Here is an 18,429-nt window from a genome sequence, read left to right as displayed (position 1 = left end):
TGTAATTTGTATTGCAAAATATGTAAAAGGTATATTTTATATTTATTAATAATACAAAAATTTCTTAAAATATTTCAATAATATAAATTGTATTATTATTAATTCAAGATAACAATCTAAATATAAGGACACTGAATCTATTTTTACTGTATTATTTACTTTTTGTTTATTTATTTTAAAATATTGATAATATATGACGTGATATGACATTTATCAAATAGATTTTTTTAATTATTTGGAATATTACCAATTATTAATTAAAATTAAAAAATAAAATAGTATCTTAATAAATATAAGTTATCAAAAAATGTTCATTCCATTATCCATAATTTATAGTTGTATATCTAATTCAATTTATATTTACGGGGTTTAAATATATTTTTAATTCAAACATTATTGTGATACAGAAAACACCGTTGTATTTAATTCAGTTCTATTTATTTTTCAAATTCAACAATAAATTATGCAAAGTTTTTTTTGTTTATATGTTTTTTTTTAATTTATTAATATTATATAATTGTTTTTACAAAATTTCATTTATATAAACTAAGTTATTATTAAATCAAGACAACAATTTTAATTTAAGGAAAAGCGAATCCATTTTTACTGATAAAACATTTATTTTCTTTTCATTTATTTATTTTAAAATATCGATAAATCAAGTTGATTTTTAAAATGAAATGGAATTTCAACAATGGGATGTGTCATAGATAAGACAAAAAGCACTCGTTTATTTTCATTTTATTTTCAAATATTGATAAATTAAGTAAGAAATTAAATTTTCTGGTTTTGGAATAAATTAATTACTATAAAGGTTTTTTTATACAACATAAAAAATCATAAGAAATAAAATGGGTTAATAACAATATAATTTAAAAGTAAAAAAATTATCAGACGGTCATTAACTTTAGAAATTAATAATCATAGAAATAAAAAAAATATTGATAAATCAATATCTTAATTACAATAAAAATCAGAGAAAAATATTTTTAGTATTTTCACAAAATATTTGTTAAAAAATGTTGATTATATAAAAAGTTTCAAAAACAAATAGCAAATTTAATAACATAAAATTTAAAAGAAAAAAAATATCAGAGGGTCATTGACTTCTGAATTATTTTTTATAAAATTATCACTAATTTAATTACAACAAAATTAAGGAATAATTAATATTGAAATATTTTTTGTCATAATTTAATAAATTATAGAACATTTCTAATTCACATGTCACAGATTATTTTACTACTAATTACTAATTGGTTACCAAACCAAATGAAAAATAAAAAATTTATTTATTTATTTTAAAATATTGATAAATTAAGTTATTTGTTTAAATTTTCACATTTTATAATAAAATTAATAACATAATGATAAATCAAAATAAAATAGCTTAATTACAGGAAAAATTATAGAAAACATATTTTTAGTATATGTAAAAGCTGAAATCCTGAAATATTTTACTTCCATTATTCATAATTTATTGTTGTGAATCTGATTTAATAAATTATAGATATTTCATATTTCACAGATCTTTTTACCAACTACTAATTAATTACTAAACCAAATAAAAAAATCATATTTTAAAATATTTTACTTACACTGTAGATAATTTAATAAATTATAAAACATTTCTAATTAATATGTCACAATTTTTTTTACTACTAATTACTAATTGGATACCAAATCAAATAAAAAAATAAAAAATTGATTTATTTATTTTAAAATATTGATAAATTAAGTTATTTTTTTAAATTTTCACATTTTGTAATAAAATTAATAAAAATATAATTCAAAAGTAAAAAAAAATATTAGATGGTCATTGTCATAAAATTAAAAAAATGATAAAACAAAAAAATAAGCTTAATTACAGTAAAAATTATTATTATTATATTATTTTTAGTATATGTAAAAGCTGAAATCCTGAAATATCTTACTTCCCTTATCCATAATTTATTGTTGTGAATCACATTTCACAGATCTTTTTACCAATTACTAATTAATTACTAAACCAAATAATAAAAATCATTTATTTTAATTTATTTATTTTAAATATTGATAAATTAAGTTGTTTTTCTTAAATTCTCATATTTTGAAATAAAATTAAAATATAATTCAAAAGTAAAAAAAAAATATGACATATAATTTTAAAAAATGATAGAAAACATTTTAACTAAACTAAACATCAAAGAAAGAATATTTTTAATATATGTAAAAATTATATATCAAAAAATTTTAATTAATCGTCACATGCTAATAGCTGAAATCCTGAAATTTTTTACTTCCATTGATGTTAGTTTTTTTTATTAATATAACATAATTGATACAAATTAAATTAATAATCAAATCAGCCAACTGAATTTAAAAAGAATTCTATTTCTGATAAAACATTTACGATGATTTTCAGAGTGTAATAAATTAATTATTCTGAAAGTGTAAATGAAGAATTTGTTAGTTTCACATAAAATATACAAAATAATTTAATATATATCAAATATTACAAATTATTGTCTGAAAATTAAATTTTACTACATATTAATTCAAAAATATTTAACCATTTATATGAAAGGTTTTCATATATATTTAGAAGAATCATACAATAAAATTAATTCAAAATGACGCTAAACAGTATATTTCTTTATATTTCACAACTTTTAAGTACAAAAAATATAATAATAATAATTAAATTAAACCGCCTAAATTTAAGCAAAGCGAAAACTTAATTATCGATCTATTTTTACCGGAAAGAAAAATCTAGGGTAGAATGCCGGCTGTACATAATTAGTAAGTAGTAGCCTGACGTATAAGCAAAATTTAAAATAAAACATCAAACACACGGCTTCCGCGGCCGAATGATTTTTTTTACGTCGACTCCCCCTTATGTCAGGACACATAATCGCGGCGAATTGGAAGGGCAGCATTTCCAAGCAAGTAGTGGTGGAAAATGTCGCGTCGCACCCGGAAAAGGGTGCAATAAACGTCTGGTTCGTTGTAAGTCTGGAGTTGTGCAGTGAAGAGCCGGCCAACACGCAAGTCACTGGATGCTGGTCCTTTTTTTCCTAACCGTGGTCAACTTTTGAGGGAATTTATTTTTGCACATTCGCTTAATTTCGCATAAACCGGGGGGAAAACGGGTAGTTTTTAATTTCGTGTGTGACGCCGGCCAACATTTAATTTCAATAAAAGTCGCTTAGCTTAGTTTTCGCCGCTTAAAACGTCAATAACTCCGTTCGCACAACACACAATATAAATCGAGTGTCGCTAATCGAACGTGGGGGTGCGATTAGGTGTAATTAAATGATTTTTTGGATAGATGGCTGCACCAATAAAGAGCAGCAAAAAAGTCGGAACTGTTATACATAGAACGACAAGTGAGACTTTAAGGTTAGGTGAATGTGTGTCAGCGGTGTCAGCTGTGTCAGCGGCATCGAAGAAGAAATCGCAGACCACGTCGCCGAGCTGCTCCTTCCAGATAACAGGTGTTAGCCTGACCAGATACGACCTGGGCGAAGACTCGGCGGATGATCTGGACGAGAGCCACACCGACGACATATCCAGGGTAACCGACAACGAGACGCCCAGCTTCTCCGAGGACTCGAGGGACACCGACGAGCCGTACCATCAGCATCAGCACAATGGACCAACCAACAACCAGCAGCCCATCACCATCAAGCCGACGCATCCGACGATCGTGGAGGCGACTGATGATAAATGGCAGGAGGAGCAGGAACAGAACACCAATGTAGGGCTCGGTAGGTTCAAAGTTGTGAAGATCGAAAGCGTTGCACCGTTCTCACGCGGACGATGGACCTGCTTCGATTATCTCGACCAGAAAACCGAAAACGTACCTGCACCCACCACTTCCAACTATTGGGAAAACAACTGCCAACATCCGTATATGTTCCAAGGAAATTATTTAGTACAGGACAACAATCTCGCCAACAATATGGAAAACCAAAAAAGAACCAGAAACTCGTATCCAGCGTCGCCTAATTTCATTTCGTCGCCCAGTATTAGACCAAGTTTCGTGCATTCGACCAGTATAGACTGTACGAATTCTGTTACCGAGTTAAAACAGGTGAGAAACTATGATTCACTTGAGCACACTAATACCTGATGAACAAGCAAATCAAAATAAATGACTAATTTGTTATTTTTTATATACTTGTTTAATGATTAATTAGTTCAATTATTCATTTTGCCAATTAACACAATATTGTTCACGTGTTTGTTTATAATTGCAAAAAACTTTTTAACGAATTCATTTAATTATAACGTAATATTACACATAAATATCATCATCATCATCACCATCATCGTCATTATCATTATGTAGGCCTGGAGACAGGAAATGACATGTACTGCATATGAGCATTGACAAATTTTTATAAATAGATTTCAGTGATTAAATTCCACTCTCAATATTTGAATTAATTCACACACCCACAACTAAATATAACTATTATTATTTTTAGTTTGTTGTTTGTTATATTTTTCAGAAGGAAATCGAACCAAACAGGAATGAAACTTGTGCCCTCCAAAATCAGGTTCCATCGAATACGCCACAAACTAACTCCACTCAGAATATAAACGATACAAACAAGTACGTAGAAATTCACATTTTTTCTTTTAAATAAAGCTTTATTAATCTAGATTAAGTGTTTTTAGTAAACTCACCAGAGAAAACAAATATTTTATGTTTGTTGATTTATGTGTTATGTATAAATAAGTTTTGATGCAGGTCCAAATTATTTTCGGAAACGTTTAATGCATGTTAACGAGTGGTTAATAAAAAATAATTTTAAAAATCAACGATTTTTAAGGTAGATCAATTAAAAAATAAAAAATCAAAATAGTATATTTAAAAAAATATATAAAAATAAATCAATTTTTAATAAAAAATATTTTTTTTTTAAATTTTACAATCAATTTCCCAGTAATTGAAAAAAATATATTATTTTAATGAAAATTAACCAAATTAAATTTTTTCGTTGAATTTTATATAAATTTAAAATAGAAACAATTTTTTATGAAAAATAAATTAATTTCAGCATCTATGAAATTTGACAACATATTTCCCAAGAATTAATATATTAAAATATTTTTAATAGTTCATAAAAATTTTATAGTTTATTAAAAATAAATTAATAAAAATAATCATGTATTATTTTAGAATTATTAATAGAGTGAAATAAATTATTTTAAATTTTAAAATTTAATAAGAAAATAAAATTTCACATAAAGTATCTTAACTACAATAATGAGAGAACTAAAATTAAAAAAATTAACCCTTACTTTACTTAAATTTAAAATAAACACATTTCCCAATAATTAATTAACAAGAAATATTAAACATATTTAAAAAATCAATGGTTTATGGAAATAAATTATAAAATATTTAATACATATTAAAAATAAATATTTTTTAGAACTATTAATACTTTGTAATTTTTGTTAATGACATAGTTTTTTATAGTAAATATCTCAAAACGTATTTTGACTACTACAAAAATGAAAATATTGACGAAACTAAATTCTAATTAAATATATAAAAATTCTTCAGCTATTAACTTTTTTATTGAGTTTTCTTAAATTTAAAACATTTTCCGTTAATTATTAATTATAAATATTAAAAAAATTAAAAATGATATTATAGAAATTTATTATAAATTATCACAATTACTAAAAATAAATATTTTTAGGACTATTAACACTTATTAATGAGGAATTTTTTAAATTATGTTTTAATGTGTAATTTATTTATTTATATCTTATATTATCAATTAATAAATAATTTATTTTAAATACCAATGATTTTATAAAAAAATAAAATATGCCAAAAAATGTCTTAGCTAATAAAAAATGAAAATATTAATAAAACTAAGTTTTAATTGAAATTATAATAATTAATCAAATATTATAAATTGAGTTGATTTTTACAAAAATTTATATATTTTTTTTATATTACTATTTATAATAAACAGAAATATATATAAATTAAAATTAGATTTCCCATTGGTTGACAAAAAATAAAAATATTTAAAAATACAATGATTTATTGAAGTTTACCATAAATTTTGTAATAAATATCTTTTTTAGACGCAGTTTTATTTTAATTATTTTTGAATATAAAAATTTTAATATTTTATATAGTTTTTTAATTATTCTTACACACATATGTATGTATTTAAAACATTAATATTAGTTAATAGATAGATATTAAATAACTAATAACTACTAACTTAAATTAATAGAAATTAAAGTTTAAAAGCAATGAATAAAATAATATATTAAACCATAAAAAATCAAGAAAAGCATCTTGACTAATATTAAAATGTAAAATATGAATGCATACGTTTAATAAATATTATAATATAAAAAATATTAACCTATTTTTCAAATTATTGATTAATATTAAAAATAAGTTTTATTAAATATGTAAATTTTCTATGCATTTTCCAGTAACTGATAATAATTATTATTACTCGTTAAAAGATTTATTTATTGGATATTTATACATTCCATTTATCAATGATTTTCATTGATTCAAAAATAAAATATTTCAAAAAATATTTTGGATGACTATATTAATAAACTAAAATTCTAATTAAACTAAGTTATTAACTTTTCGTTGAGTTTTACTTAAATTTAAAATAAAAATGATATTCTTAATTAAAAATAAAATCGTTTAAATATTTATATAAATTAACAATACATTTCTCAGTAATTAATAAAAAGTTTTAAGAATATTTAAGAAATAAATTATCTGATAATTAATGAAATTAATTAATTTTTAGAACTAATTATATGTATATTCTTATGAATTGAAATGAATTTTAAATATCAAATCAAAAATAAAATTTTAAAAATATATAATTAACTACAAAAATTAACAAAAGTATAAATAAATTTAAATTAATAAGAAAAATAAAGAATATTTAAGAAATCAATGTTTATGGAAATTTGTTATAAAATTATCTAATAATTAATAAAAATAATTAATTTTTTATATATTAATTATATTTATTTATACTTTGCAATTTTTATATTTTATATAGTCAAGTTATTTTAAATATACACGAAAAATAAAATCTTATAAATACATAACTACAAAAAATCAAGAAAAATATGTTAACTATTATGAAAATGCAAATTACATATTAATATTAAGAATAATTTATAAATTTTCTGTACATTTTCCAGTAATTGATAATAAATATTATTATTGATTTATTTACTGTATTTTCATTTAATATTTAATAAAAAATTTAATTTAATGTAAAATTTATTATAATTATCTAATTTATTTCTTAATATACATTTATAGATATACTTCATATATCATTAATTACCAATTAATTTAAATTTCAGTACTAGTATATAATTTAAAAATTAATATTAATTTAAAAAATAATAGTTATAAATTTATTAACAATTATTTAAGAGATTTATCATTTTATTGTATATTTTGTATTTTTATTTATTTTTATTTACATTGATGTAGTAAAAATTAACCCCCCTCCCTCTGAGTAGTAATAAATACTATTTTTTTTGTTATTAGAGAAAATAGTTGATGCTACTCAAATGGTACAGGACATTTTCAATATCAATTAATCAGTAAGGTATAAAAAAATTCAACTTGTTTATGATTTTAACTTGTAAATTGACTCCTTAGTATTCCTAAAAAAATAAATTTGAACTTAAAATTAACTTGAAAATTATATTAACAAGAAACAACAACATTAATATTAATTTATATATTTTAATATTCCAAAATTTATATAGCAAAAATTTTATGCATGTAAGAACATTATTAAAAAAAATTCACTGGAAAAATTTTATTAACATATTTGTAAACAATAAATAAAAAACTATGTATATAAATACTTTCTTTATGAAAACAATGACAATTTAATCAAACACCATAAAGTATAAATTTAAATTAATATTAATTTTAAATATTTATTCTATAAAAATTTGGATTGTGAATACATAAAATAACTTTTTCAATTTATTTTATTATTTTCTACTTTATTACAATGAAATTTTTTTTTATTGTACAATAGTTTAGTAGTATAAAATTAAATTATTCCTAAAATGGTGTTTTTTATTTAAATCAATAAAACTAACAACAAATTTCACCTGCACTTATAATATTATAATAGATATTCTTGTTCGTGAAATTCATTTTCTTTTTTTTTATATTTAGCTGTGACACAAAACATCAAAACGTGACTTTAATAAAATAGAATTTAAGATTTCTTTGTTAATTACTTTTACTTTAATTTAATCGGCGACACATTTACGAGGACCAAAAAAATAACTTAGTTTACAAATATTTTCCACAAGCCGAATTAAATATTTATAAACAATTAGGAACGACGCACAATTTAATCGGTCCACATAAAACACGTGTACCAAACAAAAAACATCGACGACAACAAAATAAAAGCACCGTTTAGGCTAAAACCCCTGCTGCCGATCGCAAAAATTTTATTTCACTTTTTTCGTGAGGAGCGTCGCAAGTTTTGCCCGTGCGGCCGCGGTGGAAGTGCGCAGTCCCGGTCAATATACCAGACGCAGACGCTCGACGCTCCTATTCCGTCGTATTTCGTTCTCGGCCGTCCCCAACTCGATTATTATTATGTACAGTGTCTCGTCGCATACACGGGTGAAAACAATGAAAATGTAAGAAAAACAATGGCCACAAGTCATCGCCAAAGTGTTGAGAGTCCATCCAATGGGCAAATTACCAAGCCCATCAGCAACCAAGAGCAGCAGATCACGGCCGAATTGCCCCTAGTGTTGTCCGATCTCGACTTTAACGAGGCTACTTTCTTCGCTGTCTACTGCTTTATACGAAACTTTGTTGGGTAAGGTTTTTTTTCGATCACTAACCGCCGGTTAGGTCCCCTCCGGGGGTGACTTTCGGCCCTTTGATTTTGTTGTTGATGTACGAAAATCGATGGACTATAAGGAGTGTTCAAATCAATGCACTTTTTCAAAAATTAATTCGACCAGGGATGCGCAACTGCTTTTAACTATTCAAGTGACAATAGGGCCAAGCTAAGTTATTGGGTACGTCGGTGTTTTCTGTGTCAGGCACAAAACATTCTTTTATTTGTTGTGTGTGACTGTTTAAAATCATAATGGGACCAATATATCTTTACTATTTTATTTATTTAGTGGTTTTCACCTCAAGTCGATTCGAGATTACGAAAACCAACCGGTTTTTGTTCAAAATTTTAAATGACAACATAATCTAAATATGGAAACCCATGGAATATTAGTGGGCTGATAAATACACAGTTAATAATAATATCACCAAATAATTATATCCAAGTCTGTAATAAATGTTTTTTGTTTAATTTTGGCCAAAAAAATAATTAACACCACAGTTTGAAACAAAGATAAATACACCATCAATTTGATATTTAATAAAAATATCACCAAATAATGACAATAAATGTTTTTTGTTGATTAAATAAATAATTGTCACCAAAGCTTGAAACGTCAGAATAAAAATTGCATGACCGGAAACGTAAAACATGTTTAGCAGTAAGTTTGTTATCATATCACTTCTATTTCCAATACCAATTTCAATAGGTTGGAGTCAAATGACAATAATAAAATCGCTTTTGCTTATGTAAATAATTTATTTAGTTGTTTTAAGTTATTGATACGTCGAGTTGAAACCATATCGCATCGGTGCCTTTGGCCAACAAAAATAAGTTGAACGTTAGTCATTAAAAATTAAAACAAAAACAATCCTCGCTTTGTTTCAGGGCTTCAGTATCTTGCACAGCGACCATCGACACAAAAATCGAGCATGCTTTGGTAAGTAAATTGATGATCGATTATTGTGGGTGATAATTTCCGAGAACCAGAACTAAGTAGGTGCCAAGTGACAAAAAATAGTATTTTGTGGGTACGTGGAACCAAGCAGTCTGCGTGTTATTTTTAAATGTGGCACAATTTTAATGTATTTTTAAACTGACAAGTTAGCAAAAACGCTCTTGTGCCTCGTGACTCATTAAATTATTAGACGACGGCCACTTGACAATCAATATCGGTTTTGTTTCAATGCATATCTCGGATGTTATCATAATGTGTGGACTGAAAACAAATATTTGCTTCGGTTTCCATTTTCGTATTGAATTGGAATTGTGTACTTGTACATACACACACATAGTATTTTCGTTAGGTGTAAATAAACCGAGTTATGTGTTTGCTAATGAACAAGTCAATAAACGTGAATCGTTTATCACGGTTGAAACTAAAAGGGTAATCTATTTATTTTTAAGTTGTCACGTTGTTTCGGTTTGTGTGGTTGAATTTAATTAAGATAAATATTATATATAAAAGCTAAACTTTATGTCAAATCAATTAAATCCAACGAGTGTTTGAGATTTTGAATTCTAAAAGGATCTAAAAAGATTTGATTGATTAAAAACAAACTTGTAAGTTGCAGTGAACACTTTCCTAATGGAAGAAAAACATCAACAAGCAATGAATTTCACATGACTAATTGCACTAGTTTACACAAACAAAAATCTTAAAAAAGTTTTCTATAAAATCCAAAAAAAGGTTGATACTTTTTGTTTTTTAGTATATTTTCTGTAATTCTTAATGTTTAGCTTTCAGTCATCCAGATTCTATAGAATGACAAGTATTAATTTTTTCAGTGAAAGTTGTAAAAAATTGATAGTTTTGTTAGTCAAAAACAAATTTCATGGAAATATTAGGACAATGTACCATTTCCAAGAGGAAAATGGTCATTCGGTCATTATTTAAGAGATTTACCTCTTTCTATAAGAAAAAGTTGGACCAAAAATATTTTTATAAAGAATTATGGTAAAAATTATGATGTACCAAGAAATAAGAAAGTTATAACAGTACCATATAAGTGCTACCTTTAATCTTTAATGGAATATTGATAAAAATTGTATTAAAAGCCCTCTCACCAAATTTTGCTCAAAAAAATTGCTTTAAATGGAAGTTATACATTAAAATCAAAAATCAAAATTTTATATTTGGTCAATTGAAAATAAATATTATAAATAATAATATATTAAATTATGATTTAAAACAAAAATTAAATTAAATTATCTACATTAATCTTTAATTATTATAAACAAACTCGTACGTAGGAATGACAAAAAATTGTCTAATTTAAAAGAAACAGGAATAAGTAATAGAATTCACATTAGTTACTAATTAGTTTACACAAAATAATAATTAGAATTTAGGGTTCATAATTTTTTATTTATCAATTTCTTCTATTGTTTCCCGGTGAGTTTTAATATTTGATATTTGATATTTGTCAGAATGTTCAGGGACTAAAATGGTCACTCGAAACAATATTTTAATAAAAAATTATGATACACCAGAAGTAAAAAAAATACAAAGGCCTATGCTGCCTCCCTTTAATTTTCAACGAAATGTTGATAAAAATGGTGTTAAAACAGTCTTTCGACAAATTTTGCTCAAAGAAATAAGTTTAAATAGAAATCATAATAATCATATAAGATTATATGATTTAAAACAAAAATTAAAGTTCAATTATTATAAACAAACAATGACGAATAATTGTCTTAATTGAAGAGAAATAGATATAAGAAGAAATCAATGGAATTCATCTTAATTACTAATTACACTAGTTTATACAAAATAACTTTTTTATAACTATAAAGAGTTAAGGATTTTTTATTTTTCAATTCTTTAGTTCTTTTTTTGTGGTATTTAATACTTGAAACTTAAATGAAAAATTAGCTTTTAAACATTCAGATTTGTCGGAATAATAAACAGTGATTTTATCATTAATTTTATCAGAAAACTAATAGTTTTGTTGTTATTTAATGGAAATATTACAACAAGATACTATCTCAAAGGTGATTTTATCTAAAATGGTCACGCGAAGAAATATTTACCATAAGTGATGTAACTCTTTCCACAAATAAGGTTAGACAATCAATATTTTTATAAATAATTATGACATAGCAAGAAGTAAAAAAGTTACAGTGGTGTCATAGGAGATACTCACGTTAATTTTCAACGAAATATTAATAAAAATGGTATTAAAAAACTTAAAATTACTGAAATAAAATGCTATACAAAATTTTTCCATAGAATTTAAAAAAAGATTCATGATTTTTTATTTTTTAATTTCTTTGGTTCTTTTTTTTTGATAATACTTAAAACTTATATAAAAAAATAGGTTTCAGCTATTCAGATTTGTCAGAATAATAAACAGTGATTTTTCCATTAATTTTAACAGAAAATTAATAGTTTTATTATTAGAAAACTGATTTAATGGAAATATTACAATAATTTACCATAAGCGACGTAACTCTTTCCACAAATAAGGTTAGGAAAACAATATTTTTGTAAAAATTATGATATACCAAAGAAATAAAAAAATATACAATGGTGTCATAGGAGATGTACCGTTTAATTTTCAACGAACTATTGATAAAAATGGTGTTATAAACCCTCTTTCATCAAAATTTGTTCCAAAAGATTGGTTTAAATAGCTTAATAAAATCATAATTCGATTTTTTAAATAAATATTATTACCATTTAAAACAAAAATTAAAATTTTCAGCGATTATAAACAAACTTATAGACTGCATTGACAAAAAACTGTCTAATTGTAGAGTATCAACAATAAGCAATCAATAGAATTCAGTGTAACTAATTACACTAGTTTATACAAAAGAAAAACTTTATATAAAAAGGTTTCCATAGAATTTAAAAAAAGGTTCATGATTTATTGTTTTTTTACTTTTTTTCTGTCCATTTTCTGATTCTGATGAAAAATAGCTTTTAGTAATTCATATTTTTCAGAATGACAATAATTTGCATTCAAATTCGTCAAAATATTGATAGTTTTGTTGCTGTATTATAAAAGCTCTTTAAGCAAACTTTGTTCAAGTAAATCAGTTTAAATAGAAATTACTCAAAATTTTAAATTTGGTCATTTATTATTTATTAAAATAAATATTATAATTATTGTATTAGAGTATATGATTTAGAATAAAAGTTGAAAAAACAACAGCAAGTAAACAATAAAATTCAAATTAATTAGGCTAGTTTATACTAAAGAATAGTCTTCAAAAAGGTTAATGATTTTTTAATTTCTGAAACTTAAATGAAACTTTCAGTCATTCAGATTTTTATAAAAATTATTAAATACCAAATAATAAAGTTACAACGATATCATCTCTTCGACCAAATCAATATTAATAAAAATGGTCTTAAAAAACTTGAAATTACTTAATAAAATCATAATTAAAATTTTAAATTGATTAATTTTAAAATAAATACTATAAATAATAGATTAGATTACTTGATTTAAAACAAAAATTAAGGATTTTAATTGATCTTGAGTTGCAATCAAGAAAACTCTTCTAATTGATGAGAAACAGTCTCAGGCAGTCAATAAACGTAACGATTTTTTGCTCAATATAAAAAATAATTTTTAATCATCATTTAGTTTCTCAGGATGTCATAAAATTAATAATTTTGTTGTTGGAGTACAGAATTAATGGAATATTTCAACAAAATCTTATTTTAAAATACCAAACTGGAGAATTAAAGACGAATATCTCGAAAATAGTCACTTGAAGAGATATTCAAGAGATGTATCTTCCATAAAAATGTTTGGATGATGTTTTTATAAAAAATTAAGATATAACATACCATAAAGTAAAAAAGATTCAACGGTGTTAAACGAGAAGTTTAATTTAACACGAAATAATGATAAAATTTGAATTTCTTAAATTAAAAAAAAAACCATTTTCAACAAATTTTGTCAAAAAAAAATTGGTTTAAACATTAATTATTTAATGAAATCATAAGTAAAATTTTAAATTTGTACATTTTATCTAATAGAATATATCGACAAAAAAAATTAGACAAATATTTGGGAATTCCTTACACCTTCCAAGAATATATCCTACAGGATATAAAAAGTTTTGATTGAATAGAAACAAACTTACAAACTGCAATAAAAAAACTTTAATTGCAGAGAAAAGCAGTAGCAAACAATCGATAAAATTCAGATTAGTTACAATTATACTAGTTTATAGCAAAAAACTTTTCTATAGAAACACATTTCGTAGAATTCAAAATGATCAATGATTTTTTTTCTGTTTTCTGTAATTATTAAAGAGTGAAATTTGAATAATGAAAATAACTAATAATAAGTCTTTCATGTTTGACATGTTAAAATAACTAACAGCAACTTTATCATAAAGATTTGTTGTTAAAATAGAATTAATTTGAATATTACCACAAATACAATTTAAGGACGAATAAAATATATCAAATAAACGTTTGAGAGAAGAATCATTTTTCACCAAATTTTGATAAAAAAAAATGAAATAAAAATTATTTAATTAAATCATTAAGAATATTTGATCAGTTTAAATAAATATTAAACATAATATATTAAGTTAGATGATTTAATTAATAAGTTAACTGTATTAACTTCTGAAAAAAGGACATTTCGTTAATATTCAGGTTGAAAACTTGGTCTTTTATAATTAAAATTAAAAATTTACATCAGATATTCCTCCATTATATGACTTTTTGGAAGATATTTTAAAAACGGAGGCACTAATATTTTATGTCTACTATTTTCCTTGTAGTTTATGAAAATCTATAAGCTAGTGATATTAATGCAAGTAGGTTTTATCTTATCTAATATTTATGGATGAATTAAACGAACGTAACACACTTATTGCACTTCAATAATTTTTCATTGTGGTAAACTTGTTTAAATATCATGTTACTGAAATACTCACTTTTATGCATATTATTATTAATAAATAGTGTTATACTAATATGTTAATATGTGTAATTTGTTAAAAATTCTTTACACATGTAACTCAGTGAGCATAACAAAATGTATTTTTTCCAGGATGTGGTAAAGAACCATTTGACCCACGCCGTTCGCTTGGAGGTGGAGGAGTTGAAGGTAAAAATCAACGAACTGGTCGACAGAATCAGCTACTTGGAATACGAGAATGATCTTCTTCGTGCTAACGTCGCTCCGGACGTCTTGGCCAATTTAAAGAATAACGGCAGCGACAAATAAACAATGAAATAATGCATAAATGAGAATGTTCATGCATTTAAATTATTTCGTTTTTATTCTTTATGACCAATTTGGTGTGAGTGTAAGATAAAAGTTGCTAGGTGCTAAATGATAAATTGATATGTGATTGTTTTTTAACTTTATTGTCTTCAAATTTATTAATTGATTTTATTACTGAAAAAGACTTTGTATCACAGAGGGCCCAAAATATACTCTTGTTCTTTGTCATATTACCGGAGCGTTCCCCAATAATAAGTAAATGCTTTAAGCACAACACTGACACAATACTCTTCTGCCATATCATTTTCAAAAACAGGGTAAAAACAAATCATGTGACGCGTTAAGTGCGACGGACGTTTTCTGGATTAAATTATTGCTCAACGTTGATTTGTTGATCATATCTGCACATTGTATACGAATGGGATGGAACACTTGGAAGGCTGTGAATAATGGACGATGAAACCAGTAAAAGCGTGTCATATACAATCGTGTGAAACATTGTAAAAACGTAGCAAAACATTTCGGCTGTGATTGATTTGTAGTGTTGTATATGACACGAAAATGTGCAAAAACAGTTTTGTTATGTTAAACCAAGAATCGTAATTTAATCCCGGAAATTACCCTCCGTGATTTGTCTTGTCAATGGTGGTCGCATCAACTCATTTCCCTGAACACTCGACTGATTGAAGGATGACAAAATGCTGCACTAATAAGCACGAACTCAGCTTCTAGTAGATAGTTTATTGAATGGAGTAGACTTTGGGTCCATCTGTTTCTCTTATTCAACCAACAAACAAAAAAAATATAATAAAATAAAGCGAAAACAATGGATAGCAGAACATGCTTGAAGGAATGTAAACATTGTGGCTGTGCTAAATAATGATAGGAGTGTGTGGTTACTTCTTATTAATTATTTTTACTCACTGGAATCCAGGAAAAATTTGACACGTCCAAGTATCTTATGTCGTTATTTTTTCTGGGTTAACACTCGGGATGTCCCAAAGGAAAAAGCACGGAAACACCCCCCGACAGTTCATTCGTTTTTTTACTGGAATGTCGCGGAATCCTCCCCAAGTTTTTCCTTCGGGCGCAATTATTAATGTTAACCGTTATAATTAATAATTATTGTTTTTAAAAATGGCATTATATATAACGGTTCGGGACACAGTGTAATATTGCGTAAGCCGTTTTTATTTTTTCATCAATGGGACTGTTTAACCGACAGGTCGCTTGTATGTAATGCCAGAATGTGATTATTAACGAATTTTTTTATTGATCTCAAACTGTTTCAAATTCAATATTTTAGTATTACAGTAAGTATTAGTAGTATAAAATTTCAAAATATTTTTAATGTTATATTTTAGACATAAGTATTTTAGCTACGCTTTTTATTTATTTAGAACTGTACTGGATACCATTTCCCCTTTTTCCCTTCTAGTAACCAGTGCAATGTTGTTCCTGTTTTACATAAATTATAAATTATAACAATAATTTATTAGTTTTATTTACCTTAAAACTTTCCTCTAATGTTTTTATTTATCTTATCTCAACAACAAATATAGATAATTAATATAACTGATGAATTTAATCGGTATTAATAATCTTAATTTTTTGCATTTGGTCTTCTATTTTTTATGCACAGCATGCACTTGCCAAAAATGTGGTAGGTGAAATATTGGTGATATTTTTAGAACCTAATATTACTCAATTTATATTACTTTATGTTTACCTAAAATTTTATATTTTGCCAACTCCAAAATAAATACGGGATATCCCATATTGATTTTAGGTAATTGTAACGTATTTTTTAAAATAGAATTAGATACAAAAATATACGTATCATTTTTAGATTTCGAAACTTTATTTTTAATTTAAGTAAGTAAAACTGACTTTGTCCTTATACTGTGGGAAGATATCAATTATTTTGTGGTATTAATTGGTGATATTTATTATTGTCATATATTATACACAGAGGGCGCCACTAATCATTTCTTTAAATGATGGAAATACACGTCTGTCAATTTTTTTTATATCTTTTGTTCTATTTAAATTAAATCTTAAACAAAATAACAGTACACATTTTAAAATAGATTTATTAAATAATTTACACATATACTTCAATTAATAACCACAATTCATATAAATTTGATGGTTTTTGATGTTTTAATCGAAACTTCACGTTGTTCTATAATTTTTTTCAATGGAATTTAGACCTAGACTTTTCGCTGGCCAATCGAGAGTCTCAACATGATTATCTTTTGTTCTTTTGAACAACTTTGGACGGTTCCTTGGAACATTATCTTGCATAAAAATCTATGTAACTGGTATATTATTATTGGTATTTTTTAAAATAGTATTAGTTATAAAAAAATACGTATCATTTTTAGATTTCGAAACCTTATTTTTAATTTAAGTAAGTTAAATTGACTTTGTCCTTATACTGTGGGAAGAAATCAATTATTTTGTGTGATGTTAAAGTATTAATTGGTGATATTTAATATTGTCATATATTATACATAGAGGGCGCCACTGATCATTTCTTTAAATGAAGGAAATACATGCCTGATATTTTTTTATATCTTTTGTTCTATTTAAATTAAATCTTAAATAAAATAATAGCACTCATTTAAAAAATACATATTTATTAAATAATTTACACATATACTTCAACTAATAACCACAATTCATATAAATTTGATGGTTTTTGATGTTTTAATCGAAACTACATGTTGTTCAATAATTTTTTTCAATGGGATTTAGACCTAGACTTTTCGCTGGCCAATCCAGAATCTCAACATGATTAACTTTTATTCTTTTGAACAACTTTGGACGGTTCCTTGGAACTTTATCTTCCATAAAAATCCATGTAACTGGTATTTTTGACAAATGGTTCTCTATACATGAAACAGTTCATATTACCAATAATTTTCTGTACTAATCCCACACCATGTCAAGAAAAGGAACCCTAAACCATAATGTTTCCTCCATCTTGTTTCAAAGTTTTTTTTAATGTATCCAGAGTCCAAACGTATTGTTTACCATCTGATCCTATTCTATTGAACTTCGATTCATCACTCCAAAGTACTCTTCACCAAAATTCTGGAGGATAATAATATATTTTTGTACCTTGATTTTCCATGTTTATTATTACTTCCTTCTTCTTTAGAGTTTCTTTTTACCCAATGAAAGTGACTTATTCAACAAAATAATATAAATCCTAACAAGAATAACTTCTTACTATTACTTCTTACTAGTACTGTTAAATAGTGCCACAAAATGTACATAACTATATTTCAATGTGTTATTTTTTGGGCCAATAAATCAGACTAATA

At 24.8% G+C, this 18,429-nt stretch overlaps 1 protein-coding gene across 1 annotated transcript; it reads left to right on the top strand.

The window, feature by feature from the left end:
• The first annotated feature begins 2,594 nt into the window (after positions 1 to 2,594).
• Positions 2,595 to 16,588, top strand: LOC109608354 (protein bunched, class 2/F/G isoform). Its single transcript, XM_020024778.2, has 4 exons — positions 2,595 to 4,075; positions 4,497 to 4,600; positions 9,783 to 9,834; positions 14,921 to 16,588. Exons 1-4 carry the CDS (start codon positions 3,311 to 3,313, stop codon positions 15,095 to 15,097), a joined length of 1,098 nt encoding a protein of 365 aa, XP_019880337.2. The 5' UTR covers positions 2,595 to 3,310; the 3' UTR covers positions 15,098 to 16,588.
• Positions 16,589 to 18,429: the final 1,841 nt, after the last annotated feature.

The sequence above is a fragment of the Aethina tumida genome, chromosome 1 (assembly GCF_024364675.1).
Source record: "Aethina tumida isolate Nest 87 chromosome 1, icAetTumi1.1, whole genome shotgun sequence".
NCBI lineage: Eukaryota > Metazoa > Arthropoda > Insecta > Coleoptera > Nitidulidae > Aethina > Aethina tumida.
Note: the sequence above shows the minus strand (reverse complement) of the source record. Positions and strands in the feature narration are given on the sequence as shown.

Coding starts and splice junctions, on each gene's coding strand:
- LOC109608354 (XM_020024778.2), top strand. CDS start 3,311: ATGGCTGCACCAATAAAGAGCAGCAAAAAAGTCGGAACTGTTATACAT. Junction 4,076..4,496: donor CTGTTACCGAGTTAAAACAG/GTGAGAAACTAT, acceptor TATATTTTTCAG/AAGGAAATCGAACCAAACAG. Junction 4,601..9,782: donor AATATAAACGATACAAACAA/GTACGTAGAAAT, acceptor GCTTTGTTTCAG/GGCTTCAGTATCTTGCACAG.